Source organism: Mobula hypostoma, chromosome 18, assembly GCF_963921235.1.
Source record: "Mobula hypostoma chromosome 18, sMobHyp1.1, whole genome shotgun sequence".
NCBI lineage: Eukaryota > Metazoa > Chordata > Chondrichthyes > Myliobatiformes > Myliobatidae > Mobula > Mobula hypostoma.
In genome coordinates, this window is record NC_086114.1 from 69307805 (window position 1) to 69332011 (window position 24207).

The window sequence follows — 24207 nt, forward strand, 5'->3', positions numbered from 1 at the left end:
CGGGTGTGGACCCCCCCCCATATAATGGAGCTGATGGGGGGTGGGGGGGCGGATCCTCCAAGGGGGCGGATAATGCGGAGGGCTGCTGGCAGCAGGTGTCACATCAGAGGGAGAGTGTGCCCCAGGGTACCTAAGCTGAGAGAGTTTTTGGGAAAACTGAGAGGAGACCCAGTGAGGGAAGGACCTGGTGTTTCTGGGGAAACACTTTCTCAGCAATGTACCAAGGAACCCCCGAAAGCGAAAGGCCCAATTCCTGAAGGCTTAGTGGGAACATGCTCCAGTGTGTCGCAACAGATAGAGAGTATTTATGCTAAAGCCATACTGAACACCGGGTCGCAGGTCACGTTCTGTTCGTTTTACAACCGGTATCTGAAGCATTTACCCTTGACTCCGTTCAGGGTACTGGAGATCTGGGGGCTTAGTGCAAGTGATGACAGTTATTTGTCAGTGAAGTTGGAGCTCTCGGAGGCTGATGTGGGAGTGTCTGAGGTCCTAGACACATAGTGTTGGTTTGTCCGGATCCTGTTGAGAAGGGTGGCGTTTCAATTCTGGTGGGGACCAACTCCCCTCTTGTGAGGAGGCTCGTGGGGGGAGCTGCAAGGAGAAGGCTAGCAAGAGCTTTCTGGGAACATTGTCCGTGCACCCAGGGTTTCAAGCTGCCTTTGAGGAAGTGCGAGGCTGCATTAGGCCAGATACTGAATTTAGACGAGAGACTGTGTGGTTCACCTAGTTGAAGCCAATGGTAGTACATCCCGGGGAAGTAGTGAGAGTGATGGGGACACCCAAATTTCCCGGAGTGCCTTAGTGGACGCTTTGGAAGACCATGAGGGGGAGTCGGAATTTCCTGTTGGGATACTGTTGAGGCCTGCCTGAGAGTAGTGCAAAGTGGTTCAGTGTGCTGGACTTGAGTGGATATTACCAGATCCCTATGAGTGAAGCTGACAAAGAGAAAACGGCATTTTTATGTCCCCTGGCCTTTTTCCAGTTTGAAAGGCTACCCCAGGGCATCTCAGGAGCTCCTGCAATCTTCCAGCGGGTCATGGAGAAGATGGTGGTGGATATGAACTTGCTTGAGGAATTGGTATATCTGGATGACCTCAGTATTTGGATCCACCTTGGAAGAACATGAAGCGAGACTGCTGAAGGTGCTGGGACGCTTGAAAGCTGAAGGGTTAAAACTTTCTCTGGACAAATGCCAGTTCTGCAAGTCGCCTGTTGGTTGTGTTAGGCACATAATCTCATGGGATGGAGTAGTTACAGATCCAGCCAAGATAGAGGCGGTTACCAGTTGGTCAAGACTGTGAGCACTCTGCGCTCGTTCCTTAAGTTCTGTGGTTACTATTGGAGGTTCGTGAAAGGCTACGCAAAAGTGAGTCACCCGTTGAATCGGCTTCTGTGCAGTTACCCTCCCTTAGGGAAGAAAGGGAGAGGGAGAAAAAGACAGGAGGTGGAGAGTATCTTAGCTTGTCAGAGTTCTTTGGACAGAGATGGGATGCAAAATGTGAGGAGGCCTTTCAGTTGCTGAAGGAGCTGCTGACCCAGGCGCCGGTGCTGGCTTTTGCGGACCCTCGATTGCCATATGTACTGCACATGAATGCCAGCTGAGAGGGTTTAGGAAATGTCCTGTATCAGGATCAGGGCACTGGGTTGAGGCCCGTTGCATTTGTCAGCCGGAGTCAGTCACTCTCTGAGAAAAACTATCCCATGCACAAGTTGGAATTTCAGCCGTTGAAATGGGCAGTGGTGGATAAGCTGAGTGACTGTCTCTATGGGGCCAAGTTTGAGGTGAGGATGGACAACAACCCCCCCAACTTGTATCCTGACCTCAGCAAAATTGGATGTAGCGGGCCATCGGTGGTTGGCGGCATTGCCTGCCTATGATTTCAACCTTAAGTACCGGCCAGGAAGCAGGAACATTGATGCTGATACTTTGTCCCGATGGGTGTATGAGGGGCTGGTCAGGGACGAGGAGTGGGAGAGTGTTCCTGCCCCAGGGGTGAAGGCCGTGTGTCAGTTTGCCATCACTGTGAAGGCAGAGGGAAAGAAGGGGCAGGATCGAGCGGTGGATCAATTGGGAGCTTCTGATGACGCCATTCCCCAAGTTTACTGTAACCTGACTGCTCCGAGGACAAATCAGCTGCTGGAGTTCTGGAGAAGTGGCAGCTGCTCAGTGAAATGATCCGGACATTGGTACCATTTGGGCAACGTTCGAAAAGAGAGACATGGCAGAGAAGATGAAACATGAGTTGGTGCCTCCATTACTGCAAGAATAGCCTCAGTTGGAGTTGAAGAACCACTTCTTATACTGTGTCATGTCAGCCCCATACTAACCTCGGCATTGCTAGCTGGTTCTGCCTGAGAAGTATTGGAGGATTGCGTTGAAGTCACTTCATGATGATTCTGGACATTTGGGGGTGGAAAAGACCTATGGATTGCTGAGAGATTGGTTTTACTGGCCCCGGATGAAATCGGAGGTCGAAGAATACTGCAAGTCATGCATTCGCTGCATACAGCAGAAGACACTGCCTCCGCGGCAGCACCCTTGTCCCACTTGCAGAGTGCAGGGCCTCTGGACCTGGTGTGTATGGATTTCCTGTTGATAGAACCCGATGCCAGCAACATGGCGAATGTCTTGGACCACTATACCAGATATGCTCAGGCTTTTCCTAGAACCATAGAACACTACAGCACAGAAAACAGGCCATTTGGCCCTTCTAGTCTGTGCCAAAACTTTCTGCCTCCCTCCCTTAAAGCGTAGAGTGATATTTTTCCAGTCTTCTGGAATCATGCCAGAATCTAGTGATTCTTGAAATATCATTACCAATGCCTTACAATCTCTTCAGCTACCTCTTACAGAACTTTGGGGTGTAGTTCATCTGGTCGAGGTGACTTATATATTTCAGACCTTTCAGTTTCCCAACTACACTCACTTCTGTCCCTGACTCTCTCAAATTTCTGTCATACTGTTAGTGTCTTCTGCCAGATTATTCTGTTCATCCACCATTTCTTTGTTCTCCCATTGCTACCTCTCCAGTGTAATTTTTCAGTGGATCGATATCCATTCTCAGATTAAACCTTACCCTTGAACCAAGACTCTACCACCATCCTCCGGCAGCATCGAACAAGAAGGAGAGCGATTGATTGAACACGGATACCTTCCTTTGGGAGCAGTGAGCATGAACAAGAGGGGGACCAGTCACACACAGGCACCGGGGGAACAAGAGGATTGAAATCCTCCATGATTATTATAACATTGCTCTGTTTATATACCATTTCTATCTCCCCATTTTAATTTGTACTGCACATCCTGGCTACTGTATATAACTCCCATCAGGGTCTTCTTCCCCTTACAGTTTCTTAGTTGTACCCACAAGAATTCTACGTCTTTCAATCCTATGTCACCCCTTTCTTAGGATTTGACTTCATTTGATTTCACCCTACCTCATCTGCCTGTCTTTCGATACAATGTGTATCCTTAGATGTTAAGCTACCAACCATGATCTTCTTTCAGCCATGACTCAGTGAAGTCGACACGTCATACTTGCCAATCTCTAACTGCATTACAAGATCAGCGTATATACTAGATGCACTCAAATATAACATCCTCAGTTTTGTATACATTGTCTTTTTTGATTTTTCTCCCTTGATACTCTTCAACTATTCCCATTGATTGCAATTTTGCCCTATCATCTGCCTGTCTGTCCTCACATTCTCACTATACATTGCAATGACTGTATACCATCTGCCAGCTCCTATAGTTTCTATCCCCAGAGTGACAGGGCTGGGGAGGGGGCAGTTGGTATACAAGTAGATGCAGTGTATAGTAAGACTATAAGGAAGGACAGGCAGATGAAAGGAAATAAAAGATAGAAAACAAGTCACAACTGTTCTGGAGAACCAATTCTGGTCATTTTGATGGTGTACAATAAAAAGCCATCCACTTCTAGAATTCTAGATTCAAGAATCACCATAGTTTCTGAAGTGCATACCTGAATACAATGAATGACAATTTACAACAGCATGCTTCAGAGCCTCAAATTTTATAAACCATAGTCTCAGTTACAGTATTTCTTGTAGATTGTCACATTGGTTTACAAGACAATGCTGTCTTTTTAATTTTTAACATTCTGGAAATATCAATTTGATAGCACAATAATCTAAGCCCTAAAGTTAGTGAACATGGTTATACAATGTCTATGGTGATTACAGACCTAGAACACATATGAAGTTATTCTGCATGGAAATAGCATCACATTTCATCCCATTTTAACCAAATTAAAAGAGGTACCCCAGGACACAAATAGATTATGTATTATAACAGTATAAAGTGGTCTGCAATAATGACTGACAGTCATTAACAATTATTTTGTTAGAAGTGTACTTGTATCATTTAATACTACACTGAACTTTCTGTGCAAGCTTATTGGCAAACTGATGCACACATAAAACAATTTCTTTAAAATCACAAGATGTTGAAATGCATGATAGCCTTTATGTGAAATAGAGTGGCACAGATCTACAAATAAGTCAATCAAGTTGCATTTTCACTACATTATTGTTTGATTTACATGTTATTTCTATGGAATGAAATATTAAATAGGGAATAAAAGAGTTATTTTTGTATGTTTTAAAACTTAATTCTTCACATGGCACAGACACAATTTCGTAAAATAATGGCTTGTTGTACTGGTTTCCTTAAAATTTGTTTGTTTTCCTAATAATACTTACAGCTTACTAAGTATTCCAGTTAGGATTTTAATTTGTTTTTGGAAATGATATGGCACACCATCCTGCGTGGACTATAGTTTTTTCGGATGATTATCATCTTTTGCTGACACATTTCTATTTGGTCTTTTGCTCAATGTGCTTGCTAATTCCTACCAAGGACCAGAGGGCGTCTACGATGGCAGAAGTGTTGTGGGAGAAGTATTTCATCTAATATGGCCTTCCCAGGTGGATACATAGTGATCAGGGCCAGGATTTCGAGAGCAGACTCATCCATGAGTTACTTGGTGTGCTTGGAGTTGAGAAGTCGAGGACCACACCCTATCACTCGCAGGGTATCTGGTTCATAGTTACAACTATACATGAAATGAAGCTACTGCGTACTTGGCATATTATTTGATGTTTGGGTGCAAGGTGAGGTTGCCCATTGACCTTTGTTTTGGGACTGACGAGGGTGACTTACCCCTGAAGACTTATCTGAAGTATGTGTCTGATATGAGAAGAAAGCTGAAAAGGGCTTATGAATTAGCTGGGGTCACGGCTGCCAAGCAGAATGGAGGAAATAAGAGGAAGTACGATGCTGGGAGACCGAGTCCTCATAACGAATTTAGGGCTACCTGGAAAGCATAAGTTGGCTACACCCTATGTGGTGGAGAGTTAGATGCCAAACCTACCAGTTTTCCGGGTGAAACCAGAGGATGGGAATGGGCCTGTCAAGATTCTCCATTGGAACCCACCTGTGCCCCTGGGGCAAGAGGTGCAGATAGACCCAGATTCCGACTTGGAGCCTGCTCCTAGTAAGAGGACTCTGCAGAAACGCAGGGCGGCTGTAGGGCCCACAGCAGGCGAGGTTAGGCCGGCTCCCACCCCTGAGAGAGATGCTGATTCGGAGGATGAGGAGCTGAATGTGTGGTATATGCCGCCTTTTGCTAACTCCCTATTGATTGAGGAAGAAACTCCTGGCCCTTCTCCCGCTAAGTCAGGTGAAGTGGGGTTGGCTATCTTTGGGCAGCCTGGGTTGCAGTGGGACTCTGCAGGGGAGGAAGCGGGGCTTGGCCACGGAACAGAGGGGTCTGAGTTGCAGGTGGGCACGAGTGATAGGTCGGGGAAGGCCTCGCCAGGTAGAACGGAAGTATCCCCAGTCGTGTCTGAACCTGAAGAGTTAGGCGAGTGGGTGCGGAGGTCTCAGAGAATTAGGAGACCACCGGATAGGCTGGCCTACGTAGCACCAGGGGAGCAGAGTGTGACCCCAACCGTTTTGGGGAGCCTTGTGCACCTGGATTGGACTTTGTGTTTTGCAGGAAGGTTTGGCAAATTATTTCAATATCATGAGGGCATGACTAAATTTGGTGGGGGGAGAGTGTAACACGCTGTAAGGTTTCACTGCTAATGTAATGGCTTCTCTGTAATGTTCCACTGATGAGGTAATGGTTTCTCTGTAGCAGCAATGTTTGGGTTATGACTGAAGATAATGGGGCATGCTAGCCACTGAGCGGGATGTTGTTCTTTCTTGTGAGTCTGGGAGCTGGGAATTCGCAGTCTTTTGCTGGGGAGAGATGAGGAGAGAAGACGCGAATGGAGAGAGTTGGTAGACCGCCGGATGGAATGGACTTGGAGCGAGGGTGCAAAGGTCAGCAATGATCGGAGTAGGTTGATGGTGGACAAATGGCTTATCAGTGAGCTCCAACGTTGGGCACTAGACGGTTTCATGAGAATGGGCCCCTTTTCTTTTTTTTTTGTTTTCTTTACTAACCATATAGTCAAATTAAAAATTATGAAGTTCAATCATTTAATCGCATATTGCGTGCTGTTTGTTATTGTGTGGTACCGATTTGTAACAGGGACACATCGCGCAGCATCCACCCAAACGAGATTTCTTAAGTTTGGCTGGGCTGGGGGGGCTATCATCCCCTATAGTAAGCCGCTAGCCGAAGCGAGAGTGCAGAAATAAGTGTCAAGATTGCACATCACCTGTAAATATGGGCTACAGAACTGTGCCTCTCAGTTAACACGTTCGGCATGGTACTTCATGAGTTAATGTAGATGTTGATGCATTTTGGTCCACAGCTGTTGTGTTTAAACAATGTGATAATGTGTCATTTTGTTGTTTTGTGCCCTCATTCATGATGGTATCCACTGCATTTTATTGTTATTTCATTGAATGCATTTCCTCACTGTATATCATCATAAGGTTGACCACATTGTGGCATTTATTTTCTTTTTGATTTAATTTTTTCTGTAACTTAGCAAATCTTGAGATTAGTCATTAATTTTTTCACAAACCTGTGGTGGCTGCCAGCTGAAAGAACTGCCTTTAGAAACTGCTTCCCAATCCAGCTCTGGTGTATGTGAATTTTTAGTAGGAATAATTTGCTCATTTGTAGTACAATGATCACAGGCCCAATGACAGAATTTGCATAGAATAAACTAAAAGGTATGGAACAAAAATGTGTCATTTCATCCAAGAACTTCTTGCATCTATCTTTTTGACTTAATCCCTGCTTGTGATAGTGAATTTCACTTTTTCATCCCTCTAGTTAGAGGAAGTTCTTCTAAATTTAATGGATTTGGTGATTCTGCTCTTTAGTCAAGGGGCTGAGTATAATAATTGGGGGTTGTGTTGTGGTTGCAAACACGGTAGTGGGGCTACTCTTGGAGGTTTGTGTTCAGTTTTGGTTGCACTGCTATTGGAAAAATGTTACTAAACAGGAAGGAATACACCGAAGTTTTAAAGGATGAAAAATATTGACAATTATTGAGGTTTTAGCTAAGATAGAAAAAGAGGTGCATAGCAGGTATAGGCAGATAGGAACAAATTAGATACTTGTGTAAAAGAAATGCAAGGGAACATTTAAGAAGGAAAGCAGGAGGGCTAAAAGAAATCATGAGGTTGCCCCAGCAGACAACATGAAAGAGAATCCTCAGGGATTCTGCAGATCTGTTAAGAGCTAAAGGATAACAAGGGTCCCCTGGAAGATCAGAATGGTCATTTCTGTGTGGAGCCAAAAGTGATGGGGGAAGTTTAAAACTGATTTTTTTTGCATCTGTAACTGGGAGACTGACACAGTTTATAGAAGGGAGGCAAGGCAACAACAAGGTCTATACAAATTTTAGAGCGGCGGGGTGTGGTGTTTGCTGTCTTGAGGTAAACTAGGGTTGTGGATAAATCCCCAGGGTCTGACGAGGTTTTCCCCCAGACCCTGCGGGAGGCAAGTGCAGAAATTGCAGAGGCCCTAGCAGAGATATTTCAATCATCCTTATTGACAGGTGAAATACTGGAGGATTGGAGGATAGGTAATGTTCTGCTTTTTTAGAGATGCTTTAAAAATAAACCAGGAAATTATAGGCCGGTGAGCCTGATGTCGGTACTGGGAAAGTTATTGGAAGTTGTTCTAAGGGACTGGATATATGAGTATTTGGAGAGACAGGGGCTGACTGGGAATAGTCAACATGGATTTGTGTGTGGTAGGTTGTGTCGAACAAAATTTATAGAGTTTTTCGAGGAAGTTGCAAGAAAGTTAATGAAGTCAGGGTAGTGAATATTGTTTATGTGGACTTCAGCAAGGCATTTGATAAGATCTTACATGGGAGATTAGTCAAGGCAGTTCAGTTGCCTGGCATTCAAGATGAGGTAGTAAATTGGATTAGACATTGACCTTGAGGGAGAAGCCAGAGAGTGGTATAGTAGATGGTTGGCTCTCCGACTGGAGTCCGGTGACCAGTGAGAAACTGCAGGGATTGGTGCTGGATCTGTTGTTGTTTGTCATCTGTATCAATGATCTGGATGATAGTTTGGTAAACTGGATCAGCAAATTTGCGGATGACACCAAGCTTGGGGTGTCGTGAACAATGAGGAAGACTATCAAAACTTGCAGCAGGATCTGGACCAGCTGGAAAAATGGGCTGAAAATGGCAGATGGAATTTAATGCAGACTAGTGTGAGGTGTTAAACTTTGGTAGGATCAGCCAGTGTAGGTCTCACACAGTGACCGATCAAGCATAAGAAAAAGAGATCTACAAATACAGGTCCATAGTTCATTGAAAATTGTGGCACAGGTGGAGAGGGTCATAAAGAAAGCTTTTGGTACATTGGCCTTTATTGGTCAAAGTATTGAGTACAGGAGTTGGTGTGTTAAACTGAACTGTATAAGTTGTTGGTGAGGCCTGGTTTAGAGTATTGTGTGCAGTTTTAGTCACCTACCTACAAGAAAGATGTAAATAAGGTTGAAGGAGTACAGAGAAAATTTACAAGGATGTTGCCAGAACTGGAGGCCCTGAGTTATAAGGACAGATTGAATAGGTTCGAATTTTATTCCTTGAAATGTAGAAGATTGAGGGGAAATTTGATAGAGGTATACAAGATTGAGGGATATAGATAAGATAAAGGCAAAGCAGGCTTGTTGCACTGAGGTCGGGTGGGTCTACAACTAGAGGTCATGGGTTAAGAGTGAAAGGTGAAATGTTTAAGGGGACCATGAGAGGAAACTTACTCATACAATGGTGAGAGTGTAGAACGAGCTGTCAGCACAAGTGGTGCATGCAAGCTCGATTTCAACATTTGAGAATTTTGGAGAGGTACATGGATATCAAGGGTATGGAGGGCTAAAGTCCGGATGCAGGTCAATGTGGCTTGGCAGCTTAAATGGTTCGACATGCACCAGATGAGCTGAAGAGCATGTTTCTCTGCTGTACTTTTCTATGCCATTGGGACTTGGGGCTGAGTCCTGGTAGAGGTTGGACTTTATTTCTTGAAGTGTAGGAGACTGAGAGGTGATCTTACAGAGATGTATAAAATCATGAGGGATACAGATTTGATGAATGCAGCATTGAGGAAATATTTAATAGGAACGGCATTTTTTTTTACACAAAGATTTTATGTATGTGGAATGAGCTACTAAGAGAAAGTAGTTGAGGCTGATGCAATAACAACTTTTAAAAGACAGTTGATGGAGTTACATGGATGGAAAAGGCTTTGAAGGTAATGGGCCAAATAAGACACTGGGTTGGGGCATCTTGATCTTGATCAGCATAGACCGCTTGGGATGAAGGGCCTTTTTCCATGCTATATGTCTCTGACTCTGTAATTAGAAACATTCCATTTGACTCAATCGCCCAAGTCTATTTAAGGTTGCCTTATATAGAAACCCTTGCATTTCTGATCTCATCCTTGTAGTTCAAACTTCAAAGTAACTTTATTATCAAAGTACATTTATGTTACCATATAGAATCCTGAGATTTATTTTTCTTGTGGGAGTTAACAATAAATCCAATGGCCATAATACAATCAATTACAGACCACACCAACTTGGGGGGACAACCAATGTGCAAAAGACAGCCAAACTGTGCAAATACAAAAAGAAAGAAAGAAATAAGCAATAAGTATTGAGAACATGAGATGAAGAGTTCACAAAAGTGAGGTTGTGGGAACAGTTCAATATGATGAGGCTAGTGAAGCTGAATTGAAGTTATCCCCTCTGGTTCAAGAGTCTGATGGTTGAAGGGTGATAACTGTTCCTGAATCTGGTGGGGTGAGTTGTGAGGCTGCTGCACCACCTTCCTGATGGCAGCAGTGAGAAGACAGCATGCCCTGGGTGGGGGTTCCCTGATGATAGATGCTGCTTTCCTGTGACAGTGCTCTATGCTGATGTACTCAATGGAGGGAAGGGCTTCCCCATGACGGACTGGGCTGTATACATTACTTTTTGCAGGAACTTCCTTTCAAGAGTATTAGTGTTTCTGTAACAGGCTGTGATGCAGTCAGTCACGATACATCTATAGTTGGTTCTTTATGTGCCGTGTCGTATAATGTTGGCGATCATGTCTTGACTATGATTGTTCTTTGCTGTGGAAGTGGCTTGCCATTGCCTTCTGCTGGGCAGTGTTTTTACAAGGTGGCGAGCTCAGCTATTAACAATACTTGTCTGCCTGGCGTCTGTGGTCATCTTGATCAACATTGTCTGCCTGGCTTCTGATATGCATCAGCTGCCCATATGACCATCCACCACCTGCTCCATGGTTTCAGGTGACACTGATCGGGGAGGGGGGGAGGGGGTGGTGAGGCTAAGCAGGTGCGACACTTTGCCCAAGGGTGATCTACAGGCTTGTGTAGGGAAGGAGAGCCTTACACCTCCTGTGGTAGAGGAGCATCTCCACCCTACCACCTATCTATAGATGCTCGTCAAAGTTATAGATGTCGTGCCAAATCTTTGCAAAGTCTAAAGGAAATAGAAGCATTGCTGTGCTTTCTTTGTAATTACACTTATGTGCTGGACCCAGGACAGGTCTTCTGAAATGATAACATCAAGGAATTCAAATTTGCTGACTCTCCATCTCTGATCTCCTGATAAGGACCTTCATGTTCCTTCAGTTTCCTCCTCCTGGAGTAAAAATCATCTCCTTGGTCTTGCTGACATTGTGTGAGAGGTTGTTGTTGTGGTACCATTCAGCCAGATTTTCAATCTCCCTCCTCACCACCTTTGATTAAGCCTACGACAATGGTGTTGTCAGTAAACTGCTTTTTTTTCCCCCAATTGTCTTGCTGGCTTTACCACAAATTTTAGTGGTGATGAGCGTTACTTTTCAAGATCCCTTCGTTACTGCTCTATCTCCCATCAGACTGGTGCCCTTCATCTAATGCTCTTTTCATGTGTCATCCCACTGTTCTTTTTGCCCTGTGTTGATAATCCGCACAAGAGCATATCCTGCAGATGCTGGAAATCCAAACAACACACACAAAATGCTGGAGGAACTCAGCAGGCCAGGCAGCTTCTATGGAAAAGGCCTGTCTGGCCTGATGAGTTCCTCCAGCATTTTGTGTGTGTTGTTGATGATCTGGCTTGCAAAGGTGCAACATCAGCTTTACCCTTGTGTTTGACCACAGTTCTGACACAGGATGCCTGAAAGTTGACCAAATGCATAGCGAAGCCACACCAGGAATGTCATGAATATTCCCTCCGCTCCCCTGTACTCTGCATCCCAGGGGAAAAAAAACTCATTTCAATTCAAATACGGTGCTAGCCTGGTTCTTTGAGATGAGAATTTTCATAAAGTTAATCAAGAACTTGATAAAACACTTGACAGGCAATGAAATAGTTTGAAGTGATCACTATTACAACAAAGCAAGACTGTAGTGGAGATTGAGAGGGACATGTTGATGAGGACAAGAGTGAGCTTTCTACTCTTTGAAAAATGAATTGTCATCTCCTGTACCTACAAGAGAAGGCAGATGGGCTTTGGTTTAATGCTATGAATGAAATTTGTATTTTTGACAATGCTGCACTGTATGAATACACCAGAGTGAAAGCTTGGGTTGTGTGCTCTGTCTCTGGAGCGGGGTTTAACACAATTTACTGACCTGGAACAAAGGCTATTGGAATTTCAAAAGAAGTCAATTTTAAAAAAGTAAATTAATGATGAAGCTCTGACAACTTGTTTTTGTTTAATTCCTCCAGACAATCAGGAGAAAAAGGAAAATTCAAATGCCAGTGACAAGAGCAGAGCCAGATCGACAACCCATCTCGGAACCTGAAGACGATAGTTATGAAGAAGAGGTTTATGATCGTAAAAGTGGACGAAGTGGGCTGAGTCCTTATGGCGGGAGGAGAAGTGAGAGGATTGTTGGGAGGCATGATGATAGAGAGAGAAGCTTGTCACCAAGATCGGAGCGAAGATCAGTTTCATCAAACCTCCCTCCAAAACCTATAAAAGTGACATTGGTAAAGTCAAGGAAGAGTGAAGGTGTGTTCATTGGGAAAATTACAACTGCACCGCTCTCCTCATATTGACATCAAGCAGCTTGAAGGATCTTATGTAGGATTCAGTCAGCACATAGGCGTGTGTAGATAATTCTGACGTTGGTAACTGTTTCAGTTCTTAACAGACTGGAACATGAGCTTGAATCTATTTGTAAAACATTTGAAGTGTTGGGCCATTATATAGATAAAATTACATCTGATATTTGGTGGGCGTACCACACTGTTTCTGCTTGTATATTTTGTTCCACATTGCTGTCTCCAGGATCTGTTAGTTCATTTAGTAAACTGACATGGTAAATTTTTCTTCATTTTCTGATACGTGGAGCAGACCTTGATGGACCTATGAGCCATGCTGCCTTGGCAACCCCCAACAAACCTGATTAACCTTAATGTAATCACAGAATAATTTACAATGACCATTTAATATACCCGGTCCACCTTTGGACTGTGGGACGGAACAGAGGATACGGAGAAAGCCCACACATTCCGTGCGGAGGACATAGAAACCCCTTACAGAGCATGCCAAAATTAAATTCCAAACTCTGGAACACCTGAGCTGTAATAACATCACGTTAACCATCATGCCCAGTTTTACAGATTGTATTCCATATTAGCAATTTATTTGTCTACCAAAATCTATTGCATTTAAATTGGAACAGTTGGTTTAAAACTGTATTCAAAACAGTAGCTATCTGAATCCTCTGGTCTTTCCAGTGGAGTGTGAGTTGCAGTTGATGACCTACAGTTCCAGTATTGTCATTGCTGGAGACACATATGATGTCATTGTTCCTCAGATGAAATGTTGATGTTTTTATTTTCCAAATTCAAAGTTATTAAACTGACTTTTAATACCACAGTTTCTATGGCAAAAATTGAACTTGGTCCTCAACTGTTAGTCCAACACCCTGGGATGCCAGTTGGATAATTTAGTTGGGAGTCAGGGTGCCCTATGGGTCAAATGTTTGTGCTTAACTTCTCATCTGGAACAAACTCATTGTTGAAGTTTGTTTGTAATTTGCCTTGGATGCAGAGGATGCCTATAACCTCACAGCAGCCAGCGAATTCATCCTCATTCCTTCCACCTACTTTAATGCACTTTTGTATATACAGGCTTGAACTGGGGTGGACCTATGTTCTACAGTTATTTCCTGAATAAGTTTACAGCACTCTACCAGCACCTAATCACCCACTTAGAAAACAAGCAGCAGGAATCAATGTGGAAGCAGTCTTCTGAAAAGTTAGATTAATTGGAACAGATGCTAGAAATTTGTGGTAATAAGTTCTTGCTTAAATTGGATTTTGGTGCTGTTTGATTTTTTTTTCCTCTGAAGGAGTTAAAATTTTTCCCCTTTTAAACTGTGCACGTTCTACGGAGTGACATGAATAACACCATTGTTTTTAGAGTTAATATCAATGATTTTCTTTCCCCTCTCAGAATATGGTCTCCGATTGGCAAGTCACATTTTTGTGAAAGAGATCTCTTCGGAAGGGTTGGCAGCCAAGGACGGTAACATCCATGAGGGAGATGTAGTGTTGAAGGTCGGTTACTCAGTTTCCATCTTAAAAGCTTGAACTTGTCTCTCAAGGTTTTCTCTCTCATCACTTTCTCTGTTCCATTTTGAACAAACCTACTATGAATTGCCATGGTGGAGTGGTTCTGTAAAGAATGATTAATACTGTTTATCCACACACAGTCAATCTATCCCTTTGAGCACAATTGTATCTTTTAAAATTCATTGTGGAATGCAGATATTGCAGGCTGAGCCAACATTTAATTGCCCATCCCTAATTGCTCTGAACAAAGTGGTGTTGAGGTGCAGCCTTGCACTACTGCAGTCCTTGAGGTCTGGATACACCCACAGTGCTACACAACATGATGTCCAGGGTGCCTTTGGTGTTAAAGCAGGACTTGCTCTCCACAGCAGTATCTTCTAACAATGGTTATGTGAACAGTTTGATCTGCCGTCGGCAGATTGGTGAAGACCAGATGAGGTATTGTTTCAGTCTTGAACTTCTGCACACCCAGTGCAGCAGCTTTGTCCTTCACAATCTGGCTGGTTTGGTAAATGATGTAGTGTCAAACCACTCTTGGTGATAGATGGTAATCATTGGAGATGAAGTTCCAATATCCTTACAGCTGGCCCAGAAATGAGGTTGGATCGCTCTGGGCATTGAAAGGAGAAGTTGGGGCCTGAGCAGAGGGTTCCGATGCTCATTCAACTGATCTGGGTGCAAGGTTGGACACTTTGTGTGCCGTGCTGATCTGAAGAGCTTAAGGGTGGCTTCGGGCTGGGCAACAAAATCTGGGCCCAAAGAGATTCGCTGGGTGGCAAAATTTGGGCCTGGAGTGAGTCACTGGGTGGCATAGTCTCGGCCCAGAGCCTTTCACTGCAGCAGTGCCTGTGTCCTAGTGAGAGGTATGACACGTGTTGAGAAAATTTAAACAGATGGGAGGCGGGAGCTGATTTCGCTCACTCTCCACAATGTTCACTCTGTTCTTTGGAACGCCAGAGCCTTTCGCTGTTCCATTGTTTGATCAATTTAAACACCGGCCCAAATAGACTGTAAAGACAGGATGTCAGGATCTGGAGCATAATCCAATTCATCTCATTCTCCGTGATGGTCATTTCCATGCTGCGGAGGCCATGCAGACTGCCCGGCTGCTGTGCTCTGTCACCGCTAATATGATGAACTGATAAACGAGACTTTGGGCCTGCTCCGGAGTTCGGATCTGAGGTCTCAATTTTGGTTTGGAAGGCTAAACACAAAATGCTCTGCAGATGCTGGGATCGAAGCAACACACACAACACACTGGAGGAACTCAGCAGGTCGGGCAGCATCTGTGGAAGCGAACAGTCAATGTTTTGGGCCACCCACTTCAACTCTGCTTCACATTCCCATTCGGATATGTCCATACTTGGCCTCCTCTACTGCCATAATGAAGTCAAACTCGGGTCGGAGGAGCAACACCTCATATACCGTCTGGGTAGTCTCCAGCCCCTTGGTATGAACATAGAATTCTCCGACTTCTGGTAATTCCTTCCCTCACCCTTCCCACATCCCAGTTTCACTCTCCCCCCTCCCCCAGCTGCCTATCACCTCCCTCATGGTTCTGCCTCCTTCTACTACCCATTGTGCTTTCTCCTATTCCTTCTTCACCTTTCTTGTCTATCCCCTCTCTGCTTCCCCTCCCCCACCCCTTTATCTTTCCCCTTACTGGTTTTTCAACTGAACCTACCAGCCTTCTCCTCCCCACCCTCCCCCCGCCTTCTTTATAGGGCCTCTGCCCCCTCCCTCTTCAGTCCTAATGAAGGGTCTCAGTCCGAAATGTTGACTGATTGTTTCCACGGATGCTGCCCGACCTGCTGAGTTCCTCCAGCGTGTCGTGCGTGTTGGGTTGGAAGCCTGTTGTTCATTGTTGGTGTGATTTTAATTTTTTTCTGTTGTGCATTGAGTGTTGGTCTCTTTGTTATTTTTTTTAAATTGGGTTCTTTCAGGTTTCTTGCTTTGTGGCTACCTGTGAGCAAGCAAATCTCAGGGTTGTATAACTGTACATTTCTTAATAATAAATGTACTTGAATCTTGAAAGACTCTACACAGAACAAGTTCTGTGCCCTTGCTACTCTGCCTCAGTTGATGGAGGATGGTACATCAGGAGACTGCTTCCTTGGCCATATCTGATCAGATGTCATGTGGTTTCCTGGAGTCTGGACTCAATGTTGAGGCCTCATATGGTTGATGCTTCTAGATAAGTAGATCTATTGGTTCTTCAAGTCTGCCTCACCGTTTGACATGATGAAGGCTGATCTATATTGGCCTCCTTTGCCCGTTCCCATAATCCTCAATATTTGATCTTTCAAATATATGTCTGCACCTTAAACGTTTCTAGTAATATGGCCTACACCACCCTCTGGGGCAGAGAATCTCTACCCTGAGAGTGATTTCTGCACACTGCTATCTTACATCATCAACCCTTTAGTTTGTAGCTATGTTCTTTTCTTTCTACTCTCCAGCTGGTGAAAATATTGCGACATCTACATTGCTAAGCCCCTTCAGGACTTTGTATGTTTGCATCAATTTACCTCTTATTCTTCCGACCTCTGAGGAATACAGGCCCAAAATGTGTAGCTTCTTGTTAGGGCAGTGCTCTTATGCCATATAAGTCTCCTTTGGACTGCATCCAAGGTTACAGTAACAACTGCATTGCCACCTCTGGTGGCTCTAACCTGCTGATGGGCAGGAGGCATCCAGTGATTGTGATGGATGAGATCTGTGTCTAATTTCTGCATTGAACTTTGTTCACTGATCCAACTCAGGTCTGAATTCCAGAGAACGCACATGACTATTCTATTTTAAGGAATGAAGAAATGCTGCTGATGTCTATCATCAGTTCAATAGATGCGATCGTGCATGTTTACAACAGAACCAGGTTATTGTATGCAAAAATGTCTGCTACCACAATCTCAAAGTTGAAAGTAAATTTATTATCAAAGTACATATATGTCATATATTTTTCATAATTATGGATTCATTTTCTTGTGAGCATTCACAATCAGTGTAACATAATACAATGTGCAAAAGACAACAAACTGTGCAAACAAAAAGAAAATAAATAATAAATGAATAAGCAATAAATATCAAGAACGTGCAATGAGGAATCTTTGAAAGTGAATCCATGGGTTTTGGGAACAATTCAGTGAGGGGGCAAGTGAAGTTATTCCCTTTGGTTCAGGAACCTGGTGGTTGAGGAGTAATAACTGTTCCTCACCTGCTGGTGTCACTCCTGTACCACCTCCCTATGGCAGTAGCAGGAAGAGAGCACAGCCTGGATGGTGGGGGTCCTTGATGCTTTTCTGCGACGGTGCTCCATGTAGATGTTCTCAATGATGGGCAGGGCTTTACCCAAGATGGTCTGGGTCGTATCTGCTACTTTTTGCAGGCTTTTCTGTACAAGAGCATTGGTGTTTCTATACTAGGCTGTGATGCAACCAGTCAATATCCTCTGCACCACACATCTATGGCAGTTTAGATGGCATGCTGAATCTTTGCTAACTTATAAGAAAATAGAGGTGCTGCCACGCTTTTTTTGTAAAGGCATTAACATGCTGGGCCCAAGACCAATCCTCTGAAATGATAGCACTGAGGAATTTAAAGCTGCTGACCCTCTCCATCTCTGATCCCCGATAAGAACTGGCTCATGGTTCTCCAATTTCCTCGTCCTGAAGTCAATAATCATCTGCTTGGTTTACTGACATCAAGTAAGAAGTTGTTGTGACACCACCAAACCAGATTTTCAATCTCCCTCTGATCTCCAATCAGCACCTTTGATTCAACTAACAACAGTGGTGCTGTCAACAAATGTAAATATGGTATTGGATCTGTGCTTAGCTTCACAGTCATAAATATAAAGTGAGTAGAGCAGGGAGTTGAGCACACAGACTCGTGGTGCACATGTACTGATGGAAATTGTGGAGGAGATGTTGCCAATTCAAACTGACTGGGGTCTGCAAGTGAGGAAATCGAGGTTCCAGTTGCATAAGGAGGTATTGAAGCCAAGGGCTTGAAGCTTATTGATTAGTTTTGAGGAGATGATGGAATTGAATGCTGAGCTACAGTCCAATGAAGAGCATCCTGATGTATGCATCTTCGCTATTGAAATGTTCCAGGGTTGAGTGAGGAGCCAATGAAATGGTATCTGCTATTGATCTGTTGTGACAGTCGGCAAAGTGGAGGGGATCCGAGTTGCTTCTCAGGCAGGAGTTGACCTCTCAAAGCACTTTATCACAGTGGATGCAAGTGCTACTGAATAATGGCCATTGAGGTAGGTTACCATGTTCTTAGGCACTGGTATAAAATAAGCCTACTTGATTCAGACTGCTGAAGTGAGAGGTTAAAGATATTGGTGAGCTCTGCAGCCAGTTGATCAGCACAGGTCTTTAGTACTCAGTCAGGTACCCTGTCTCGGCCAGATGCTTTGAATGGGTTCACCCTCATAAAAGATGCTCTCACGGTAGCCTCAGAGATTGAGATTGAAATCACAGGGTTACTAGGGGCTGTGGGGTATCATGAAGATGCCTCAATGTTGTGATGGTCAAAGCGTGCACAGAAAGTATTGAGTTCATCTGGGAGTGAAACCTTGTTGTCATCTGTGTTGCTTGGATTCACTTAGCATTCAAGCCCTGCCACAACTCTTGAGAATCATCACTGATTCAAGTTTGGTCCAGAATTGCCACTTAACACACATGAGATGGCTTTCCGGAGATCGTACATGAACCTCTTGTATTTTACTTGGTCATCAGACCTGAATGCCACTGATGTGGCCCTCAGTAGATTGCTGATCTTATAGTTCAACTATTGCTTCTGGCTGGGGCAGTTTCTGAATGATTTTGTGGGGACTCATTTGTCTATAAATGTTTTTATAAAATCAACTGTGGTGTATTCATTCAGATCCTTTGAGTCCTGGAACACTGCCCAGTCTATCCACTTAAGCAATCCTATAGTCATGCTTCTGCCTGTATGCAGGTAGGAGAATAGCCAAATGCTCAGATTGCAGGCATGGGACAGTGGACATTCTTAATCATAGTGCAGCAGTGGTCAAGTGTGTCCCTGGTGTAGCAGGTGATATGTTGAGAGTAACTGGGCAGAGGTTTCTACAAACAAGCCTGATTGAAATCCCTGACAATGATTTGGAAGGTGTTAGGGAAGTTATTTCTTGTTTAGTGATCACTGCACTCAATACCTCGAGTGCCTGCTTTTGGTGGTATGTAAACCACAGGAAGGATCATGGAAGAGAACTCTCTTGTTAAGTAGAATGGTCGGTACTTAATCATTAGATGTTCCAAGTTGGGAGAACAAGAGTGTGACAAGACTGCTGATCTGAGCATCACACAGAGTTTATCGTGAAGCACAGACCCCACCTTTTACCCTCTCTGAGTCAGCAGTCTGGTCCATCCTGTGTATTGAGAAGCCCTAGGGTCTTATTGACGTATCCAGCATGTCCAGAGTAAGCCATGTCTCCATGATACAGAGAACCCAGCAAACTCTCATTTCCCTCTGATATGGCAATCTTGCCCTTAGGTCCTCAATCTTGTTCTCCAGCAACTGTGCATTTGCTTTCAAGATGCTGGGTACAGGAAGTTTTTTTTTAATTTTATTTTTATTTGGATAAGGAATTCACAAGTATCATGTACTTTTTCCACACTTATAACCTTTTCCATTTTTTTATATGTATAAAACTATAATTATTTATACATTCTTAAGTTCACATTGAGATGATATAAAAGGAAATTAGACACTTAAATAGATAATTATGTACAGTGGTAATTCTAATCTATTAGGCTAAGTAATGGTATTAGTTGTTAAGAAACATAGTAACAATAGTTTCCATAAATCTCTTCTGGACCATTTCTTCTGGTCCAAAATGTTGTATGTAAGCCTATGTAACAACCATTGTAGGTGTTTATATCCGAACTTGTTCATGCTTGCTCCTGCCCCCAGACATAATTATCCAATCCCTATGTACTTATTTACTTAATTTTATCATTTTTTATCCCTTTCCCAAATCTTTACCTTTACTTGTATTAATTCTCTATTTTCCAAAAGAAAACGAAAACAGTAAACATTTAGACTAGGGGTGCTTACATTAGCAATATTACTGTGTTGATGAGAAGAGCAGTATAAATCATTAGGAGAGTCATCTAAAGTCTGCTCGCATTGGGGTTATATATTCAATCCATTTATTCCAGATTTGATAAAATTTTTCTTTTTGAATTCTCAGGGAGTAAGTCAACGTTTCCATTTTAAATATTTCCAAGATAATTTCGTGCCAATCTTCTAATGTAGGTGATATTGGATTTAGCCACTTTCTAGTGATTGATTTCTTACTTGCCGCTAAGAGGGCCTGCAGCAACTTTATATCTTCCTTCTGTTCAAGAAACAATACATGCCCCAAATAGAGCGTCTCAAAGTTCAGAGGTATCTGGGACCTAAGTACCTTAACTAATGTTCTATGAATACTTTTCCCAATATATACTTAATTTAGGGCAATCCCAGAAAATATGAAAATGATTTGCCTCCTTGGAGCCGCACCTTCTCCAACACGTCACGTTTGTATCTCTATATTTTTCCTGATATGGGGTCTTGAAGTATCTTATAATATTTTTCCAACAGTGTTCTCTCCAAGTCAAAGAATTAGTCGAGGACCACTGAAAGCTGCATATTTTCCCCCATGCCTCCTCTGAAAGTACCAACCTCGCTTCTTTCTCCCACTTCTCTTTAATATACAATGTGTTTACATTTTTAGCATGGGAGAGTGCATTATATAATCGAGAAACTGATTTAGTAGGTATTGAACTGCAAGCCGAATTCAGGATCTTGAAAAATTCTAATTCTACTGTTGATAGGTCTGTATATCTACAACTCTGGTTAACATAGTTTCGTACTTGAAGGTACCTAAAAAAGTCATTGTGTTCTAGGCCATGTTTGTCCTGCAGGATTTGGAAACTTTGTAATACTCTTTTATCTATAAATGAGAGGTAGGTTGTAAGACCTTTCTTTATCCATAATTTAAATCTTTTATCTCCTCTGTTGGGAAGGAATTCGGTATCATATGCACACCATCTGAAGAGTTTTAACATGTTATTAATTCCACACGAATTAATCACCTTCTGCCATACTTTTAATGTAAGATTTATCCAGCTGTTTTTAAATTTTTCCAATTGGGCCATCAATCCTTTGTCAGCTATTGAGACCTGTAGAGGAAAACTGTCAACTAATCCAAATTCTATTTACTTCCATCTAGCCTTATATTCCCTATTACACCAATATAACAGAGGGGTTATCTGTGAGGCATAAAAATAATTTCTCAGGCAAGATAGAACCATACCTCCTCCTCCCTTCCCTAACTGTAAGATGTTATATCGAATTCTAGGTTTCTTTCCTTGCCAAATGAAGCGGGAAATCCATTTGTCCCATTCCCTGAATTGATTATCATCCACATAATCCTGCAATTTTTTGGATGGTGTATAATTTAGGGACATAAAACCTGCGTTTTCTTTACATTTGTTTTATAACGTGATATTTTCCCAAAGTCATCCAACAGTGTAAACAATCCTATAAATGATTTTTCTGGTTCACTCAGATAGACCAAAACATCATCTGCGAATAACGCCACTTTCTGTTCAATCCCTGCCACCTTGATACCTTTCATGATTTCGCTCTGTCTTATTAGTTGGGCAAGCGGTTCAATATATAGCGCAAAAAGGAGAGGAGAAATTGGGCATCCCTGTCTAGTGCCTCTATCTAAGATGAAAGAGTCAGAGAGGTCCCCATTTATCTTAATTCGGGCTGTAGAGCTGTCATATAGAGTCTGAATTACTTTAATAAACTTTTCTTGAAAGCTGAATCTTCCTAACACTCTGTATAGGAATGCCCAACTAACCGAATCAAAAGCTTTCTCAGCATCTAATCCTACTACCATTGTCTCTGTCTCGTTCTTATTAACCTGTTCTAACATGTGTAGAGTTCTCCTTATGTTGTCCTGTGTTTGTCTTTGTTGAATAAATCCAGTCTGGTCTAAGTGGATTAGGCCAGGTAAAAGCTTTTCCAATCTGCGCGCTAATATAGATGTAAATAGTTTGTAATCTAAATTAAGAACACTAATTGGCCGATAATTGCCACATTCTAGTTTATCTTTACCCTGTTTAGGAATAACTGAAATAATCGCTTCTCTCCAGGAAGGTGGAGTTTCTCCTCTCTGCAAGATCCAATTAAAGGTGTTAAGTAGTAATGGGGCTGACTGTGACTTCAGGGACTTGTACCACTCTGAGGTAAACCCATCAGAACCCGGGGACTTTCCAGCCTTTAACCTAGAGATGGCCACGTTCAGTTCTTTGGCAGTTACTGGTTCTAATAAACTTTCGTTTTGTAAATCTATAAGTTTAGGTAGATGTAAAGAATTCAATAAACTGTCTATATAGGGCTCACTGGGAGCCCGGGGTTGGGAGTACCGCTCTCGATAATATGTTTCAAAACTCTTGAATTTTCCCTGTTGTACTCTCCACAAGCTTTGTCTTTGGATTCTTTATTTTATGAATTGTATTGTCTGCTTGTTGTTTTCATAATTTATATGCTAATAATCTAGCTGATTTACCTCCTACTTCATAATTCTTTTGTCTCAGGTAAAGAAAATTTCTTTGAGTTTCCAGTATATAAATATCGTCAATTTCACTTTGCAATTGCCTAATTTCCTGTTTTAGATTTGAATTACTTTTGTTGCTATCCACAACTTGAAGTTGCTTTAATTTTCCTTGAAGGTCTGCTAATTTTTGTGCATTGATTTTTTTCATGTGAGTGGTAATGGAAATAATTTTCCCTCTCAGTACAGCTTTCAATGTATCCCATAAGATCACTGGTGATGTTTCTCCCGTGTCATTAAGGTCTAGATATTCTTTGATTTCTCCCCTTAATCTCTCCATTACTTTTGGGTTATTGAGTATATGTGAGTTTAGCCGCCTTAGTGTTTTCCTCATTTTCCTTTCCAGTATTAGAGACATAGAGACTGGGCTATGATCCGACAGATCAATTGTTGCAATATTACAGTTTTTCATCCTGAGTCTATCTGTATTAAAGATAAAGAAATAGTCTATCCTTGAATAGGCTGAATGAGGGGAAGAGTAATGTGTATAATCTTTACTAGTGGGGTGTAATTCCCTCCACACATCTATAATTCCCAACTCCTCCATCAATAAATTCATTTTCCGAGTCAGAGGTTTATTCTGAGTAACTATTCTTGAAGAATCTAATACAGGATTTAATCTAATATTAAAATCCCCTCCACAAATTACTACCCCTTGAGAACTGACCATTAGGTCAAAAATATGTCTATAAAATGACCATTCACAACCTGGAGGAGCATAAACATTCAGCAGTGTTATTTCTGTACCTTCTATTCTTCCTGTAATTTTTACAAGCCGTCCATCTTTGTCTTTAGTCTCTGAAATATGTTCATAATTAAGAGTACTTGATACTAAAGTAGCTACCCCTCTTTTGTGACTCAATTTATATGATGAATAAAATACATGCTTAAAGCCCATTCTTTTTAATTTTCCATGTTCAGATTGGCTCGTATGTGTCTCCTGGAGGAAAGCTATTTGTGCCCTCTCTTTTTTCAATTTAGACATAATCTTATTTCTTTTAATTGGATTCAAAACCCCATTAACATTATAGGAAATTATTTTTACCAATTCAGTTTGCATTTTTCTCTAGTCGAAAAAAACTCTCCTTTTCTTACCAAACAGTAAGCAATCCATTCTCAACAGTAAACCAAGACATATAACCACACCCTAGACATTTTTGAACGTATAACATTTGAACATTTTTTCCGACTTCCCACAGTGAGGCCTGAGCACCGACCCGCCTCAGTTCAGAGGGATAACCTCTATCTTCACCCTGTGTTAGAGGGCCCTCAGCAATTTGAATAATCATAGAGAATTTTCTCCTATTTATGTCTCGACCATATTGCTATCATTCAAGTTATTCCGTCTAGTTTATTTTCAGATACCAGCTTTCATTTTACCTTTAAGTCCGAATTGCTCTTTTCAGTCATTTCTCTTAATTAGTCTGTATTCTCTGTACATTCGTGTCTGAATATTTGCAGCTTTTCCTTGTAGCTTGACACTCTGGTTCGTGTGGAGCGTCCTCGCCCCACTAACTGCCACGACTTCTGCCG

General features: G+C 42.4%; 1 protein-coding gene across 6 annotated transcripts in view; it reads left to right on the forward strand.

Annotated features, from left to right (window-relative positions):
* The window catches only part of tjp1a (tight junction protein 1a), a 210311-nt gene that overhangs the window by 112890 nt on the left and 73214 nt on the right, over window positions 1–24207 (forward strand). For all 6 annotated transcript variants that reach the window (XM_063071083.1, XM_063071081.1, XM_063071082.1 and 3 more), the window contains exons 5-6: window positions 12177–12462; window positions 13915–14018. In XM_063071083.1, coding sequence (XP_062927153.1) covers window positions 12177–12462; window positions 13915–14018 — 390 coding nt within the window. The remainder of the gene's footprint in view (window positions 1–12176; window positions 12463–13914; window positions 14019–24207) is intronic.